The following is an 18548-nucleotide window of genomic DNA, read 5'->3' as shown; positions in this document are numbered from 1 at the left end:
AAGCTGTTGCAATGAGCATTGCAATTGCAGTAGTCAACCCTGGAGAGCTGGGCGATCGCCAACCGCATGAAGTTCAATAAGAGCAAGTGCCGGGTCCTGCACCTGGGATGGGGAAACCCTGGCTGCACGTACAGACTGGGCGATGAGACGCTGGAGCGCAGCCTTGAAGAGAGGGATCTGGGGGTCGTGGTAGACAGCAAGTTGAATATGAGCCAGCAGTGTGCCCTGGCAGCCAGGAGGGCCAACCGTATCCTGGGGTGCATCAAGCACGGCATCGCTAGTAGGTCAAGGGAGGTGATTGTCCCGCTCTACTCTGCGCTGGTGCGGCCTCACCTCGAGTACTGTGTGCAGTTCTGGGCACCACAGTATAAAAAGGACATGAAACTGTTGGAGAGTGTCCAGAGGAGGGCTACGAAGATGGTGAAAGGCCTGGAGGGGAAGACGTACGAGGAACGGCTGAGGGCACTGGGCCTGTTCAGCCTGGAGAAGAGGAGGCTGAGGGGAGACCTCATCGCGGTCTACAACTTCCTCGTAAGGGGGTGTCGAGAGGCAGGAGACCTTTTCTCCATTAACACTAGCAACAGGACCTGCGGGAACGGGGTTAAGCTGAAGCAGGGGAAGTTTAGGCTTGACATCAGGAGGAAGTTCTTCACAGAAAGAGTGGTTGCACACTGGAACAGGCTCCCCAGGGAAGTGGTCACTGCACCGAGCCTGTCTGAATTTAAGAAGAGATTGGACTGTGCGCTTAGTCACATGGTCTGAACTTTTGGGTAGACCTGTGCGGTGTCAAGAGTTGGACTTGATGATCCTTAAGGGTCCCTTCCAACTCAGGATATTCTATGATTCTATGAACCCTTAGTGTTGCTTTTGAAAGCAACTTTGCTGCAAGTAGCCAGTCCAAGTAGTGTGGCAAACAAGGGGTAATGAACAGCAAATGTTTAGAAGAATATGTTGCAGATAGCCATTGCCTTGATTTTCCTGAAATACTATTCTTCAAGTCTTGCATTCAGTGTGGTTTCACTGAAACACAAACTTGTGACCCAACACAATTTTTGTAAAAGCTTTCTGAGGGTGGGCAGAAGACGAGTATGGTAGATTTGTTATGATCTTAAATTTCTGTAAAATGCATATGAACTACTGTGACTGGTGCATACATGTGAATGAAATGAACAAGATTTTTAGTCAATTCTTCTGAAATCTGCTGTTGGATGAGCCGTTACCTGTTTTACTGGTAAGAAACACAGAAACCAACACATCAGTAGAGCAGGTCAAATACTACTAAATTCAAAGTATCTTAAATATTGTTTTTTCTGAATACTAAATAGGGACTAGGTAATAGAAGGGCTTGGGGGACCTTTAATGTACAGAAAGCGTTCAAAGTACTTGCTTATATTGGGGAAAAAAGCTTTCTGAAGATAGTTGATAAAGTAATGTGGTTTTACAGAAGGAATAAAGAGGCAACTAAGTCTACAAGTTTCTTCCTCACTGCTCAGAATACTGAAGTGTCAGTATTAACATCAAAATTAAGCATTTTATAGAGTTGCTGAAGTTCAAACAAGCAGAAATTATCTGCTACATAAAAAGTTTGGGGCTTTCAATTAGCTTATATATGTGCTAGTTTTCATATGTTTCACAAACTTTAGCAGGGGCTGCCTATGTCATAATTGTTTATTATGCGCTTGCTGATGCCTGGAACTTGAGCTACTACAAATTCTGAGCTTCTGAGTAACGAAGGCTGGCCACCTAGCACTCATGACTTCTGATAGCAGTGCTGAAGAGTAAATTTGAAAAACTATCACACTAAGATGAGTCAGACACCAGCAAAGGAAATAAACGGAACACGTGAGTAACAGATGCTGTTCAGTGGTTTAAGTGGAGTGTAATTTTGTGATTTACTAAAAAGGAAAATCATTTACTGAAGATGGTGCACATGTTCTTTACTAGTCCTTACCTCATCTCCTACTGAACATGTCTAAGGTCACTGATCATTTGAAGCAGGCTGTCCTTTTTCCTGACTTCTCATTGCTGGTAACGGTGATATTTTGCTTGTACCTAAGTTTGTTTGAAAAAGTAAGTTGTATCAGTCAAAATTTGAGGGGATGAGAGCAGGATAAAACAAATGGGAGAGGTAGAGGAAGACACTTAGAGAATGTAGTCTGGACTACACATAGACACACAGAGATTTCTTGAAAACAAAAGTGGAATGAAATTCAAACACGTAGTAGAGTCAAAAATGTCATAGAATTGCTTTTGTTCATCTACGCTTCTAATCAGTGAAACACTGCAGTAACCTTACTCTGAGCCTTGGAGTATGGTAACATGAATGAAAAGGTAACAAAAGCAGTCACACATCTGCTCCTGCTCAGCAATACAAAGATTTCTTTTGTTTCAGCAAAAGCAGGTAAAGAACACTTAAATGTAGAAGTCTTTCCCTCTAGATTATAAATCCTGTGAAAAGGGTTCTTTGTTAAATTCAAGTTTTTCTAAGAGCTATCTGGTTTTGTTTAATACAGGAAACATTCCTGCAGTGAAAAGAGAATATGTAAATAGCAGTAGAGTCATAAAGGTGTAGAACTACTTTGCATACAGCTTAGGTTGTGGTTTTTGTTTTCCCAAAATTACTGATTTAAGAGCATGAAGAAAAAAAAAAAAACTGATCTAGAAAGAAAGATCATCTTGGAATGCTGTTAAGTGCCTCATGGAAACATTCTGTCTTCAGAATGAAGGTGGTGTCACGCTCGGTGTGACACCTGGTAGCTTCTGGAGTGGTAAATGTTTACTCTGCTGTTACTTAATGACTTCCTAAAAGAAAAAAAAGAAACCTGAGTGCAAATGACCTGCTCTTGATTTTCCTCTTCAATCATCCCTTCTCCCAGTTGTGATGCCACTGGGGAAGGACATGCCTGAGCAGACATGTGGAGAACAAAAAGCTGTCGCTCGTAGCAAGGGAAAGCTTGTGTTTCGTGGGAGCAAGATGATAACGTGGTTGTGCAAAAAGGAGCCCTGGCACATGACTGCAGAGGTCCCTTTCTGACCGAGAAACAATCGGTTTCAGCGCCTTAAGGGCTCAGCCTGAACATTGAATGTACTGTTGATGTTACTGCAGTCCTGTACCGTGTAACTGAGACTTTGCTGGTTTGAATTTCATACAGCTGCCGGAAGTCAAGACTTGGTTCCTTGTAGAATCTGTGGAAGACATTTTGCACAAGATGTTCTGGTAAAACAATACTTTTCTTTTAAAGGGGAGCATCAATGCAGTTAGCTGAAGGGGGTGGTGAGCGCTGGGGAAGGAGGAGGTGGCTGATTAGTGGAGAAATAGGTTGAACACATGTTTAAAAGAGCAAATGATCCAGTAGCTGCTTTCATTAGTAAAACTGATTAGAGAATAGGTGAGTGCTCATAAAAATATCATGACTCCATCTGCAATCTTGCGCTATCTTAATTTACCTGCTCTTCCAAAAACTGTTGCTGGCTTCGTGTCACGTTTAAAATACTGCATTATCTCTTGGTAAGACATCAATTGCTAACCTGGAGCTTCCTTTGTGCTCCAGGTTTCCAGACAGAATTTGTTTTTTCAGGCTTCCTGGGAAAAATAGACTAATAAACCATCTGATAAGTAGTCCCTTTGACAACATAATGTAGGCACCAGGCTCTGTTCCAAAGCCTGCTGAAGTGAAAGAAAAGACTCCTACTGACCTCACTGATCCCTGGATTACAAGCTAAATGGGTGGCTTCACAATTTGCCTAAAACAACCCAACTGCAGGATTTTTCTGAAAGGGCTGGCTCTGCACTCACCCCTCCCCCTCTCAGATCAGCTCTGTGATATAACTAAAAACCGAATTAGAAAAAAAAAAAAAAAATAGGAAAAAAGAAAAAGGGATGGGGGAAAAAAAGCAAAACTGAGTAACGGTGAGCATCAAGGCAAAGGTGGAACCAGACCAGTAGTTCCCCATCTGGTACCTTAGATGCACGAAGCAAGGCCTAATCTGGCTAATTTCTTTTAACAGACAGCTTCTCTGTGGTTTTGGGGTGGGGGAAGGGGGCAAGTTTCTTGTCAGTATGAGTAGCCTGAGGTACAAGCCCTGCAATGCCTCTGGTGATACAGGAGTGGTGTGCTCATCTGTGAGCAAGACACAGGTATCTGCTACCCTGTTTGCCCAGCAGAGGAGGCAACGTCTTGGTTTTTTTTTTTTTTGTTTTTTTTTTTGTTTGTTTGTTTTGTGTTTTTTTTTTTATGAGCACTTTTAGAAACAGATGGTGAGGACTTGAAGCACAAGAGTAGAAAGGTTCAAAGGGAAATGAGTAATTAGAAAGGTATGATATGGTAAAAAGAGGCAATTCTCGGCCCAAGTGAACTGGAACTGAAATGCCTTGCTCAGGCAGAAGTTTAACTCAAATGAGGTAGGGAAGAGACTGGCAGATGAAATTTAAAACTTCTGTATACTTCCAGTTACAGATGACATTCTGAGTTGTCAGGTTACTGCATGCTGTTAAGCAGCTGCTCCCTTTCAGCTTGTGGCTGTCCCTGTTTTAGTGGTGTTGATGGGATGAACAGTGCTGTTGTTTGCCAGAAGATCCCTGAGTCTGGGATACTTATCTAAACTCAAAGAACTAATAATGTAAATATCAGCCCTTTGAACAGGAGCAGTCTGTTCTCCCTCTTAACCAAGAAAGAAAGAAAACTGAGTGTGGCAGGGCCAGGGAGAGAGTCCAATGAGAGTTCCTGTTCACGGTCCCATTCTGGTATTCTTTGCAAATATTTATTTGTGCTCTGCTCCAGCATGTCACTGAGCAGAACAAACTGGAAATGGGTTCAATTTCTTTTTTTTTTTTTTTTAAACTGCAGCTGTACTTGAACATTTTTGTAAGTTTTGGTGAACTCCTTCAGGAGTAAAACTGAACTCGGTAGAAGTACTGCCTCAGCTCCCTGAATACGAGTAATTTTAAAGTCTAAGCAGCACCATTAACAAAGCATGACTTCAGCTCACGAACAATTATTTTTCTTTGCATCCCAGACGAGACATGAGCCAATATGCAAGAAAGTCTTCAACAAGAAGCGCAAGCCGTTCAATTCTTTTAAACAGAGACTGCAGGGAACAGAAATCGGTACTGTGAAGAGGCAGCCCCCACAAAAGGTATGGTTAAAACTGAAGAGTGTGTGTTATCTCCATATGAAGTCTTTCGTTCAGTGAAACTATTGTTTCCTCCCGGGACAAAGCCTGGATGTTGTGGATGAGTCTCACATATGTGCTTGACTCAGTGCCAAATCCTTTCCTCCCCCTCTCCGTGCTGCTAGTGTTTGAAAACATTTCTTAGTTCAGAAGCCAAAGTAGTAGGTATTGTGACTACTCTGGGAGCGTGTCTTTGCTTTTCTAGGAAAGGAACATTTATGTATTTTAAAGACTACACAAATCTCTGACATACTCCTCTTCAAGGTTTTCTTCATGTAATGGTGATGATGAGGGAATACACATGTACATATATGTGTATATGTTTACCCTGAAATGCTAAATGATTGCTGATTTGGTGTCCATGCAGGCTGACATTGTAAAATATCCTTTAAAGACAGTTGTGGAAAGAAATAGAAGTGCACACAAGTTTAAAGGAAGAAGAATCTGAAAAGTGGGGAAGAAGGGAAGGCACTCGTCACAGAATCTTTTCTATTCCCTTTTAAGCACCCTTTGGTTTGCTATAAACACAGCATTTCTGCTGGAAGACATTATTCTTTTATCCATCTTCTGGTTTGTCAATGGATGGCAAAGAGCTAATTTAGCTTTCTTGTGCCTTTCAAAAAATCAGGTTTCTTTTGTTTGCAACATTTTCTCCTTTCTCTTGGAAAAGAAGAACCCTCACTGTAAGACACTTTTCTGCCCCTTGCAGGGAGAAAATATTGTTTGTATCTTCCTTTATTTCCTTTACAGAATCAGCAGGTGAAGAAATCTAACTGGAGACAGCAGCATGAGGATTTTATTAACGCTATTCAATCAGCCAAAGAAGTCACAAAAGCTATGCAAGAAGGCCGTCCTCTTCCGCCTCCTCCCCCACCAAGTATCAATCCAGGTTTGTGGTTTGGTTTATCTATTTATTAATCTTGTACTGAATTTTAGCAAAGCAGTCAGCTCTTGTTGTTCACAGCTGGGCTTCAGTTTTGCACCTCCCTGCAGAAAACAATGCGAACATTTATTCCATCCATACTCTCTATTTTTCAGCTGTATTGGCTGAAGTTGAGTGGGAGAGCAATGAAGAGGTGGTGGAAAGGATGAGAAAACTAATTGTACCTTTTAAGCTTATGAAGGTGGCAAGTCTGGGGTCTGATAATTCCTGCTGTAGGAATAAAGCTGGGATGCCTGTACTCAAACGCACTAACTGTACCTTTATATAACAAAAGACAACATGTATCCCCTCACCGATCTAACTGCGTGTAGTGTACACAGGCTTCCCCACTCCCATAAGACAGCTTTTCCACTATCACCTCCCCACCCCAACTGCAGTAAGGGAAAGTCATTTAGAAGAATTAAACAGTCTATTTTACTCCTAATAGCAGGTGTGGTCTCTATGCAGTGCTCACTGTATTAGAAATTATGGATCCAGAAATATACAGCCAATATTTCTCATGATGAGTGATTTATGAAATGTGGGAGCAATCTTGGAAAGGATCTCTGTGGGGTCCCTCCTGAGCGATAAAGGCAGAGGGATGGAGGGCTCTCTCGGCTCCCTTACGGAGCAGGAATTCACAACTGATATCAAAACCAGCTGTAAGGACTCCAGTCTTCCTCCTCTTATAGATAACAGCAATGCAGTATAAGCAGCAGGACACATTTTCCTTCCTTGATTGGGGTCATGCTCCCCTCTGAACTTCCACTGTTGAGTTCTTTAATTACTCTGTTATTTCTTGTCTGACTCCGAGAGCAAACCCCTCCCTTTCCTTATCCTTCTTTGAGCAAACTGGAGTTGTGCAAGAGCAGGGGGAGTTCTGGAGAAAGGAGTCAGAGGGTTGCTCTGGTTCTCACTACCACAACCCCAAAGTTAGACAGCTGCCTTGTCTCTCTCCCTCCCCTCCTCTGTTTTCAGAAGCATTTTGCCCACACAGCTGATCTGGAAAAGTAATTTGCAAAGACTTTGTACCTAATAATATTAAGATACGGACAACTGAGATACTTTTGTGAAAGGTGTTGGGCAGGTAGGAATAACTTGAGAATGACAAGTGCAAAGCAAGGGCTAAACGTAACTGTGTTGAATTAAAAGGACACTGACCCTGAGCACTGACCATTCATTGAACTGAATAGGACTGCACCAGTGCTAAATGTAGGTCAACAACTTTCAGCAGAAGCACTGTCAAAAGCAACTCAAAAGCACTGCAGTGTGTTCTTCACAGTACTGCTTCACACCCAGAAACCTGGCTCTTTGGAGTCTGGAAGGCACAACTTGAGCAGCATTTTGCCAGTGTCCAAAGGAAATGCATTTCTTGAAAACAAATAAAAATCTTAATAACCACCCTTAAATAATAGTCTTGAAATATTTTTGACTATTCAAGGAATTTTTAAATATTTCTTTTCCTGCAGACTTTTTAATTATGAGATTTTGAGGGGAGGGGTCTACATCAAAGATAGTAAAATTTGTTCTTATTAATCCCTAGAGATTTCTTTCTGGAAGCAATTACTGTTTGCTGTATTAATACTGTAAGCAAGGTTTTTAGGGTCCCAGGTGCTTTTCTTGTAGTTCTAATTTTCCAATTTGGGATACCTGATGGAGCCAGGTTCGAACTGCATCTTGAGTGCTCCAGTAAAGTAAGGCAATTCCTCTGTTGCAGTATATAAGCTGTGACATAAGTTTTTCCTTTCTTATGATCAGACTACGTTCAATGTCCATACTGCTCAAGAAGATTTAATGAGGCTGCAGCACAAAGGCACATCAAGTTTTGTGAAGAACAAGCTGCTCGCCATGCCTTTGCTGCAAAGACCACCAGACAGGCTGTGGTAAGCAAACACATTCATACTTGCATTGTCCTGGAGACAGATTTGCCAAAAAGTATTTTATGGTGATTGAAGACCTGTATTAATATATAACCTAAGGTTAGAGGAAAGTTGGTAAACTCTTAAGACAAGATAGGAGTAGGTAGGTAGGAGTTACCTGAAACTGGAGTCCTTTGTCTAATATAAAAACTGATAGAATATGATAGTATGAAAATGTTAGACAACAATTTCTTCATCCTCCTCTGTGAATGGATTCTAGGATAACAATTGCAGGGAAATGGAAATCTGGGCAGCTTTTGCAAGATATCGATATATCTTATTATTCATTAGGTTTCCCTGCTGTTTGCAGGTTTGCTGTTTCCTGCAAATGTATAGCTGATTTACTTCCTGATCACTAAGCTCAAGGCCAAAGAGCTAGGCGCCTTTGGGGAACTAGAAAAGTGGAGCTTATTGGCAGTGTTTTGAAGTAAGCTCCTATTTTAGTGTAATTAAAATTTCCTTTGTGAGGATAGTGTTTAAAAATAAAAAATAATTATTATTATTATAATAAAAAAGATGTTTGAAAACTTTGTTATCTATTTCAGGCATAAAAACAGTTTCCAAATGGGAGAGGTGCACTTTTTCCTGTTCCTTCCTAGCACTGCTTCATCAATGATTGATGCTTTATCAATGATTTAGAGAGTTGTTCTTGGGCTCCATATACTTCCTGCTAGACTTAAGTGTGCATTGTGCATCTTACTCTCTTACTAGGGCAAGCAACCAGTGACTCAGAGAAAAAAACCAACCTTAACAACTGCAGCATTATCACTTCAGAAGAGAGTACAAGAAGCTGCCAATACAGAGAAACCTAGTCCAGGTAAGGAGTTCATCCAACCATATTTATATTTGTCTTACAACAAAGTCTACCACTACCAAATGGTAGTTGTTGATATCAAATGGCTTTACAAGTCATTATCCTGGTCTGTTGCACCAATTGTATAGATAGAGGGTATCATGTAGGTTCTAAGAAGGGACTTAGCTTTTTGACTAGAGGTTCTCAAACAGAAGTTTCAACATAAACCTAAAATTTGCAGTCTGGTTGTCCAGTTCCCTCTGTCCCATAAATGATTCCATAAATTTTAATTGTTGATGTTAAGATTTATTACATATTCTTTATCTTTTAAGTTCATTTAGGTGAAGCACGTCGTTCATTTCATGTTCATGTACATCATTGCATGTCATTCATTTGATAGGACTCTCCCTTGTTGATTCAGTCTTAAAATTTATACCACCACATCCCTAAAATGGTTCCCATTAAACAGGATTGACAAAATATGCTTGCTGGTATTCACTGCTACCAGTAATCATGACCAGCATTCCGTCTGTTTAGAAGATGATTTATAAAGTAATTTTAGTGGCTATTTGTAATGTAATCCATGAATGATAATATATACTGCTCTTTGTATTACCAATACAAATCAATATCTTTGTATATTGATATCATTTACCCCTGCCTTTCTGGAGTGTATGTTGAATTTATGTATGTTAGAATTTTTTTATGACCAATAATATTTTTACAAAATTATTTGCAGAGACTCCTCATGGAACACTGCAAAAACCCAGAAAACCTTTGGCTGTGTCTCCTGGAAAAAAATCTTCAGGAGAGTTCAGGTAAGAATTTTTTTTATTTATATATATATATTTTTTTTTTGTTGTTGTTGTTATTTCAACACAATAACATAATATTACCTCATTTGCTTTTGTGTATATACAATATTCTGGTGCACTGTTTACATTATCAACTTTTTTTTTGTCTTAATCAAAGCAGTTGGTTGCACTGAAAGACTTTTGCAGAGCAAATTGTGTCACCAGTGTAGGCTGCTGAGAGTTGTTGTTTTGGTATGAAATGTTCTTTGGTTTGGAGCAGCTTCATCTCAAGTAGGCAATGACCATGTTCTGCCTTAACAGCCATCTCGAGGGGGTTTGTTTCTTGACAATGCAGACTTCTCTAGCTGGTCTTGTGCTCTCCTGTTGTGCTTCTGTTGTCTGAGGGAGATGCCAGTATCTGTTTCAATTATCATGGTATCAGGATGATGGTGTGGAGGTTCTTCCTTCTCCTCACTGTTTCCTTTCCCTAACCATGATGTTTGGTGCTTCTGCTCTTTAGATCATGCAGTCAGAGTTGTTTCCATCTTGGTCCAGGCAGAGCCGCTCCAGATCAGCCACTAGGCCTCACAGACCCTGCCTGAGATGGCGTCCCCATTGTACAAGGGGACGGCTCGGATGATCAGCATCTGGCACCCCCACCAGAGCAGAAACCAAGATCTTGGCAGAGAACGTGGCCAAGAAGGATTCCCTGTATCTGGCAAGATATTTTGAGCTTGGGAGATGAGCTTGTTGGAGTGCCTAGGCACTCCTGTTAGAGTGTGGGATGACCAGGAATGTGCACAGAACATTCTGTTGCAAGAACTCAAGTTTGAAGTCTTTGCAGGGCCCATCTATGTGGAGTGTCTATATGGACAGTGCAGTAACTCATGGTTATTCATGCAGGGGTTCACAGACCACCAACAGAGACTTGTTGATACCACCATCATTCTCAGGGTTTAGTCTCTGAACACTTACACTCTTGGCTAGATAGCCTCGGGGAGAAGGCTCCTCTTTTCCTAGTGGCACTGATGAAAGAGAATGTGAAATATTTTTCTCTTGCTGTCCGTTGGCACTGTGTGCTTTCCCTCTGGTGTTCCTTTCTGCTTTCCACATCTCAGACATCACCTTTTACCTCCCCGTGCCAGTTACTAGCCAAGCATTCAACCCCTTCTTCTCTCTCTTCTGAATGGCTATTAGTGACTGTCCCATCCAAACAGCATCTGTGTGGTGTGATGTTCTTGCTAGAAATTGTGCAGGCTGTGGAATGGAATAATGCAGAGAAGGACTTGTCCAGGCTGCTAGCTGCTATGTGCATGGGATATCATGATGGGACAAGCAATGGAAAACACACACCAGAGATGCCATGGTCGTGGACTTGCCTGATGCAGTGTTGGGAAGTCCCCACTCCTGTTCTCCCAGGCATGTTGTGAAGGAGGGACCTGGTTCTGAGTGTCCCATTTTGTCTGGGACAGAGCTGAGTTGCTGCTGCTCCAAGCCCTGGAGCAGTGGGTGGGAAGTCACAGCCAGAGACACTGGGGATGAATGTGGGCAGTTTCCCCCCAGCCTGGAAATGAAGAGTCACCTTGTGGGCTGCTGGAAACTGCTGTGTTTTCTACAAAACTTGAGCTTTTCCAGGTGCTTTAGAGAGCACTCTGGGCTACTAAGAGCTAAGTTTCAGTGCAAACCAAGAGTGCTTTTTAGCTGAGAAAGCAGACATGAGAAACAATGGCTTTGAGTAGTGCAAATCTCTCTAAGGACTATTCAATCTGAAAGGCAATGACAAAAACAACCAGTACTTAGACTTGTCTAATTCTCACGGACTGTATTTAAGCTAACGGAAACAAAAAAAAAGGTTTCATAAAGTTGATTTCACTGACTTAAAAATGTTATGAATTTAACCTTTGTGCAATTATTTGGAGGAGGGAGAAGGCGCAGCAAACATCTGAGAAGGGGCAAGAAGACCGCTAGAAGAAGTAATGTAGGGTAGCCATTAAAAGCTTAAATGCCAAACATTTTTAAAAAATAGTAAATACTTACATTTGCTTGAAAGATATTAACCATTAATATTTAAAAGTAAACCTTTTTATGTATTATTGCTTTGGTTTAATTATCTTATGTAAAATGGAGTTAAATGTGTCTATACAAGTAACAAGTATATGGCTTGCTGCTACTTTCAGACTGCAAATGCACAACAGAAGATAGAGTGACTGCTTGCCGAGGATGTGTTAAGGCCTTCTACTGAAGCATTACAGACCTTAACAACGCAATCCTCCAGCTCCTCTTCCACTTTGAGTGCTAAAGCTCAATACGTTGCAAGGTGGCTGTAATAACAAAATGGTTGCCACCTTCGATTAAAAAGAAAGCAAACTGAAGTTCACTGTTCTCCTTTGTTTTTTCCTAGGCTAAAAGGGTTATTAGGCTATCCTGTGAGATCACCTGCAGTTGATGACAAAATTTAATTAAATAATCACCTAAAAGGGGATGGATCTTACCAGTATTTCATGCAATAGTTTCAACAAAATGTAGTAAGAGCCAGTGTCATGCATTTTTTTTCCTAAAGCTTTGGTTTGAATATATTGAACAAGATAAATGAACATTTTGAAGTTGTGTATTTATAGAATCTTCCAATAAATGATAAATGGTAATGATAAATAAGTTATATATGGGAACATATGCTGTACATCAGCTTCAAAGCACTTCATGTTCAGCCGAAAACCAAATCTCACTCTCCCATAAAAAAAAAATAAAAATGTAATTGCTATTAGAAATTGCTTAGTAGTAAGCCAGAAATATGGTGGATCGCATCACCCTCTAATTTTTGGCCACCTCATTTATTAGCAGCCTTGCATAAACTTTTAGTATGCAGTATGTTGTGTTTTTTTTTTTTTAGCCCAACAGTTCCCAATAAGGCTTTCACTTAAAACCCATAAGGAATTTTTCTTTCCTATTAAATGTTTATAGAGCTAATGAAGATGAAAAGTACTTGGACACAGCAGTAACATATGAGACTTTAGTCTAAGACTAGCTAATAGCAATTAGGTAACTATAAAAAGGATGACACTGAAATCAGTGCAATTCCTATAGCTAGACTGTCTTAGAAATATACAACGGGCATGAAGTTAGCCCAAGCATATTAAAGCAGTGCTTCTATGTCTTTTTTTTAGTCCCCCTGTATATTTAGTATATGTTTAGAACTTCTTGGTGTTGATTCCACAGATCACTTTCCCATGTCTTGCAGAAAACCGAATTCTAGGGGCAGAAATATTTTATTGAACAACAACAGTTAAAAATTCTGCTAGCAGAAAATGTATCACACAGTCATCAATATATGAAGCAATTTCAGACTGATTGTAAAAAAAAAAAATGCTTGAGAATTAACAGCAAACCACTGGTTAAGAAAAAGGAGAGTCTGACATGAACAATTCAAAAATAAAACCAAAGAAAAAAAAAGAAATGAACATGTTTTCTAATATGGGATGGGAAATAGTTGTGTGCACAGAGGTTGTTGATTCTTTTGTTCCACATAATATAGTGTTATCTCCTTAACATTATTTCAACAGGTCTATGTGGCTTCCATGTTTCCATGTTCTTGTTTAAATGAATACTACTTTTTTTTTTCTTTTTGTGAGAGCAAATATTCACCAAGATTTCAATTTTTCAGGATTTGATTTTAGTAATTCTGTTTAGCTGCCACAGATCACACTATTTCTACAGATTTCCAAGCATAAACTATTTTCATTTTTATTACAATGTGAGGTAAGATAACCAGAGATGTTACAGAAGGTCATTGCCTGACCTGGACCAGGTCTTCCTGTTCTGCAGGTCAGTTATCTATAGAGCCAAATATTTTCCCAACCTTTTTCTTCCAAAAGTGTGCACAGAATGTGGTGCTTTTAAGAGCTCATTTCTTAAAGGAAGGTAATGTTTTTCCAGGAGAGAAATAAAACCAAGATAGTAGAATCACAGAATGATTTGGGTTGCAAGGGACCTTAAAGACCATCTAATTCTAACCCTCCTGCCATGAGCAGGGACAACTCCCACCAGACCAGGTTGCCCAAAGCCCCATCCAGCCTGGCCTTGAACACTTCCAGGGATGGGACATCAAAGGTGCTACACTCTGTGCCTTGGAGTACAGGAATCTGCTCCTGCTTACATTGACTTCAGCCACAAAACTCTTGCAGAGCTCAGCATGAGCACAACTTGCAGCACGTCTGTGTGTGGAGTATGTGGCACTGACTGTGGTCAAACACGAGATGACCACTGAACTGTTATAGTTCTCTGTTTGGCCTCTAGGAATTGTGCTCATGGTTACAGCAATAGGGATATTAGGGATACAAGACCTAATGATATCAAGGACACAGATAGTGGTATGGCAAAAACACGGTAACACCATTATATTACGGTACTGTCATTGAGTGTTTATGCTGAGATGGCTTAATGTGATCAGACCATGGTTTTTAATGAATGGAGCCTGAATAGAATAATCTTTTCTGAAGTAGATATGTGATGGTGCTAGGATACTCTTGAAAGACAACTACCTTGGTTTAAGGAAGAGATGTATGCATAGCATATATGTACCCAAAGCCACAATTGTGCAAAATTAAATACAGATATATTTGACCTGCAATTTGGCTACATGCATTTTTCATGTCAGCCTAGAATAAGCCACATTCTAATGCAGACACAATTTTGTAATGGATAAATAAAAACTTATAACGAAGTGGTAACAGCTAAACTGCAGGCAAAAATAGGTCCTTTAATTTGCTGCACAGTAGGGTATTTCTACCATATGCTGTATACAGAATACTGCTGAGCACCTCCCTTAGTTACAGCGTCAAGAATCTAGGAAAAAAAATTGAATAGACTGAAGATCTAAACCAACAGGATCACCTATTTAAGGTCTGCTTCTGTGTTTTACTTGTAGACACCATTATAGTGCGCTTTTAAAGAGTTTTAATATTACAAGGTGTTTTTTTTCCGTTTTGCTTAACTGAGATTCGGTCTTTAACCCATAGTTACATATGATAAATGCCTCTCATTAACATAACTTTGCACGTTTCAGAACAGCTTGTGACCAGGGACCAAACGCGTCTCTTGGCAGCCCAGTGCTCTGGTTCCTGATTGCAGTCGAGCAGCTCACAGAGCGTGGGTGTCAGGCTAGCTTAATATTTGTGTAATGGTTCCTTCTTAACATCATTTTTTAATTCAAAGACACTTATTTTCGTAATTAGTTACACCTCTTATAGAAGCACAAACCAAAAGGACAAATTGTCTACTAATAACATGATCAGACAGTGCTACATGAATGTGTTTTTTTGTTTTTTTTTTTTCACAAGTACATGTTTGAACAAAGGCAACTGAGTACAATTTGCATGAACAAGGCAAACAATGCAGTAAATGAATATAAACACACCTTTCCACGTCTGAATAAAATTATGAGATGAGTTGTAAATTGTGCATGTTTTAAACTTTTTCACTATTCTGACACTTGCAATTTAAATAACTGCTAGCTGGACATGAATGTGCAGCTACCCACTTTTTCTACTGCTATTCTCATAATTCAAATGATCTTAAAATTCCTTTTGTTTTGTTCTATGCCAAAAAACATTTGAAATAAAAATGGATCTGAAGAACATATTCTTGCACAAACTGCAGTAATACCACCTTTCCATAATCCAAATAATCATAAACTTGTAAAAATATTAATATCTGTCATTGTAGTTCTTTAACAGCAAAATAGCAATCGTTTAAAAAAATATTTATTAGAAGTTATCTGGAAATATTTCTGTGATTAATGGGGGCAATGAGAACAAACTTGTTTCATGGTTTATCTGTAATGATCATTAGGTACAATTAATTACCTTTAAATTTAATGGAAGAGATTGTGTATTCAGATTCAGAAATTCTGCATCTGTTTCAGCTGTGACAAAATCCACTAATAATGGCATCATACAGTAAAATGAGATTTTTTTATTTTATTTTTTTAAGTATGGGTCAGGCAAGAAAGTAAATTAAGAAGGCTTTTTATTTATCTATTTATTATTTAATGTCATCTACTGGGAGATGTGATTTTTTTGCAATTTCTGCTAACATACTGTTCAGGTGATGGGACTGTCACACCACTTTCCAGCTGGAAACTGGAAACATACAAGGACAATTTACCACAAGAAACAAAGAGAAGTCCCTGTGAACCTGCTTTGGAAGAAACACAGGCTGAATGCCCAGCTCTAACTGCCCAAATACTAATGAGCAAAACAAACATGAGTAAGATGGCTTTGACCATTACCATACCCACTAACTTCATATGATGGTTTTGAGGCATAGCCACAACCTGTGGCTATGACCAGGGCACAGCCTGAGGTAACTACCACAAGCCTTCTGCATAGGGACCTACCCCTGACTCAATGAAGGTTAAGCTTGGATGAAGGCAGGCTGCCTTGCCAGGGTTGGCTTTCTGTCAAGGAGTCCATGTCTGATGGCTATGATTAAGAATAATTTCCCATGCTAAACAAAAGCCTTTTTTTAAAAAAAAAAATTAACAAAAGGTGAATAAAGGCCCCTTAGGTAGGAAGCATTATTTTTTATTGAGTGTTAAATCAGGCAAGCTGTTGACCCAATGGGATTACACATGCTTAAATATAAGCAAATGCTTAAGTGCTTTGCTAGCGTGAGACCCAGGTTCCTGTATCTTGCTAGACGATCATGTTCTAAGTGAAAATTAATGTTAGCTCTAACCTTTGAGAAATTTCACTTCCCATTCTGAAAAGCACACCCATACAAGACAGCTGCTCTGGCACATTCATGCAGCAGTGGTAGTTACTTTGAGCCACTGGAATAATGCAGGAGATGCACACAGCTGAAGTGTGCTTCAGGAAAAAAAAAAAAAAGAAATCTAGTTAAACATAATCACAGCAGTAATTTTCTTCATTTTAAAAGACTGAAACAAGGAGATAAGATTTATTCTTGGAATTATTTGGATTTAAATTAAAGATTCCTAAAATTCAGTAATTAAGTGCTTAACAGAAATCTCTATCACACCGATAACTTGTTCATATTAAGGTTTCCATGTGTATACACTTATTGTGATTCTTGGCTCATTAAAATTATTTTTCTGTGATTTCCCCCTTCTTCCCATTCACCCTAAACCTATTTCTCCTACTGCGGCAGCCAAAGTTTCATTGTGCCTGTTATGATGCTTTGCTATTATTGAAGATATTTATTCAGCTGTTTGTTTGAAAGGTAAGAAACAAAAATACAGAGGATGTTGAGGGAAATATGTTAGTCCTACTATTGTCATATGCTAAAAACTAATAGTAGTATGAAAAATAGAGCTTCTTGTTTATTAACATTCTGAATTGAACTACCGTGTTCATAACATGCTTTAAAAAACATTTGGGACAGTTTTTCTTAAAACAAAATGAAAACAAACAAACAAACAAAACCCTCTCCTAACAGATTTAAGTAAACCAGTCTTTTTTTTTTTTTTTTTTTTAAAGGCATAGTTATTTGAAGGCATGATGAAAATGAGGCAATGTTACAGAATTTGTAGTGGATGGAAAGGAGCGAGGAAAATGATGCAGCTGGTTTATGGCCATGCCACCAGTTGCTAGCTGTAGACCTTGCTGCTGGCCATTCAGCCTATGTGATGGCTCCTCTGGACCAAATGCCATTGTGATGTCCCCAGTAGTGTTCTGGTTGTCACCTGGTGGGAGTTGCCAGAAACTCATCACATGAGTGAGATCCATGAAAGGCATGCTGGTAGTTTCAGCTGCTGTCTCTGTCTCCTTGTGCACTGCGTACTTGTGAGTATCACCTACAGGCCCTGAGGAAGCTTCTTCCAGACTGATTTTGTGGAGAGACTGAGGTTCTGGTAATGGCAGGTCCTCTAGAAGATGGACATTGTAACCTTTAACATCCACTCTGATTGGAAGATTTTTGAGGGATCCTGCTGCAAATGAGGTAGAACTAAGGTCATATTTATTAGACTGATGAAGGTTCAGGTTGGCAGGAATGGCTGTTGAGCACGGTGTGGGATGGACAGCTGCGAGGCTGTCTGCACAGCCCATCCTTTGCAAATGAGGAGAAGGTTCAAGAGGAAGAGCAGTTTGTAAGCTTGGCTGGGGATGAAGATGTGAACAGTTGTATTCCTCTGGTTCTGGACTATTCAAAATTCCATTCTGCGTGGAGACTCTTTCAGGAAAAGGGGATGGTATGCTGGTGTCTTCCTTCAGTCTGAATGGGAAAAGTTGGTCAAGGAGACCTACTGAGTCACCATTCTGCAACCTGCTCTTCAGCAGTTCTTGTGGATGAGTCTTCCTAGTATGGCGAGTCAAGTGGTCCTTCCGCCCAAACCTTTGGGCACAAAACTGGCATAGAAAGTCTTTGCAACCCGTGTGAACCACCATGTGCCGTCGCACATCTTTACGGGTATAGAAGTGACGCTCACAGTGGTCACACTTATGTTTCTTTTCCTTGGTATTGCCAGTTGGTTTCCCTGCATGACTTTTAAGGTGTTCCAACAAAACTTCAGTACCGCCAAACTCCTGGGCACACACCCTGCAGGTAAGGTCCCCACTGGTGGCTGCATGAAGAGCCAAGTGTCTCTTATAACCTAGCTTGGTGTTGTACTTCTTGCCACACTCTTCACACTTGAAGGCCATCTTGTTAGGGTCATGAGTCTGAAGGTGATTCTTTAGATGGTCTTTTCTATGAAAGGTCTTTTCACAGTAGCCACACTGGTGAGATTTCTGTGGAGAATGAGTGGCTGAGTGCCTAAGACACACACACAAAAAAAGTGTTATCAGCATTTACATTTGTTCTAGTACACAGTGCAGCTCAAGACTCAAAAACAGAAAGAAGAAAGGCATTTTCACAAGTTCTTGAATTATTAGTAAAAAGCCTAGCTTTTTTTTTTTTTATAAAAAAAAGTTGTGTTAATCATAAAGCAC

General features: G+C 39.9%; 2 protein-coding genes across 5 annotated transcripts in view; one reads left to right on the top strand and one right to left on the bottom strand.

The window, feature by feature from the left end:
• Positions 1 to 1323: 1323 nt before the first annotated feature.
• Positions 1324 to 11972, top strand: ZC2HC1B (zinc finger C2HC-type containing 1B). The gene is made up of 8 exons (XM_005027436.6): positions 1324 to 1842; positions 3153 to 3217; positions 5017 to 5136; positions 5923 to 6061; positions 7853 to 7977; positions 8725 to 8830; positions 9546 to 9624; positions 11778 to 11972. The coding sequence occupies exons 1-8, from the start codon at positions 1806 to 1808 to the stop codon at positions 11800 to 11802; spliced, it is 696 nt and encodes a 231-aa protein (XP_005027493.5). The 5' UTR covers positions 1324 to 1805; the 3' UTR covers positions 11803 to 11972.
• Positions 11973 to 14898: 2926 nt separating this feature from the next.
• Positions 14899 to 18548, bottom strand: part of PLAGL1 (PLAG1 like zinc finger 1) — a 47531-nt gene continuing 43881 nt past the window's right edge. For all 4 annotated transcript variants that reach the window (XM_038176562.2, XM_038176563.2, XM_072035955.1 and 1 more), the window contains one exon: positions 14899 to 18372. In XM_038176562.2, coding sequence (XP_038032490.1) covers positions 17103 to 18372 — 1270 coding nt within the window. In that variant the 3' untranslated portion in view covers positions 14899 to 17102. The remainder of the gene's footprint in view (positions 18373 to 18548) is intronic.

The sequence above is a fragment of the Anas platyrhynchos genome, chromosome 3 (assembly GCF_047663525.1).
Source record: "Anas platyrhynchos isolate ZD024472 breed Pekin duck chromosome 3, IASCAAS_PekinDuck_T2T, whole genome shotgun sequence".
In the NCBI taxonomy this organism is placed as follows: domain Eukaryota; kingdom Metazoa; phylum Chordata; class Aves; order Anseriformes; family Anatidae; genus Anas; species Anas platyrhynchos.
This window is presented reverse-complemented; position numbering and strand designations above follow the sequence as displayed.

What these genes read in the sequence shown, in the direction of transcription:
- ZC2HC1B (XM_005027436.6), top strand. Translation starts at nt 1,806, where the DNA reads ATGAGTCAGACACCAGCAAAGGAAATAAACGGAACAC. An exon ending in AAAGGAAATAAACGGAACAC is followed by an intron (nt 1,843 to 3,152) that starts GTGAGTAACAGA and finishes AATTTCATACAG; the next exon opens with CTGCCGGAAGTCAAGACTTG. An exon ending in AGACCACCAGACAGGCTGTG is followed by an intron (nt 7,978 to 8,724) that starts GTAAGCAAACAC and finishes CTCTCTTACTAG; the next exon opens with GGCAAGCAACCAGTGACTCA.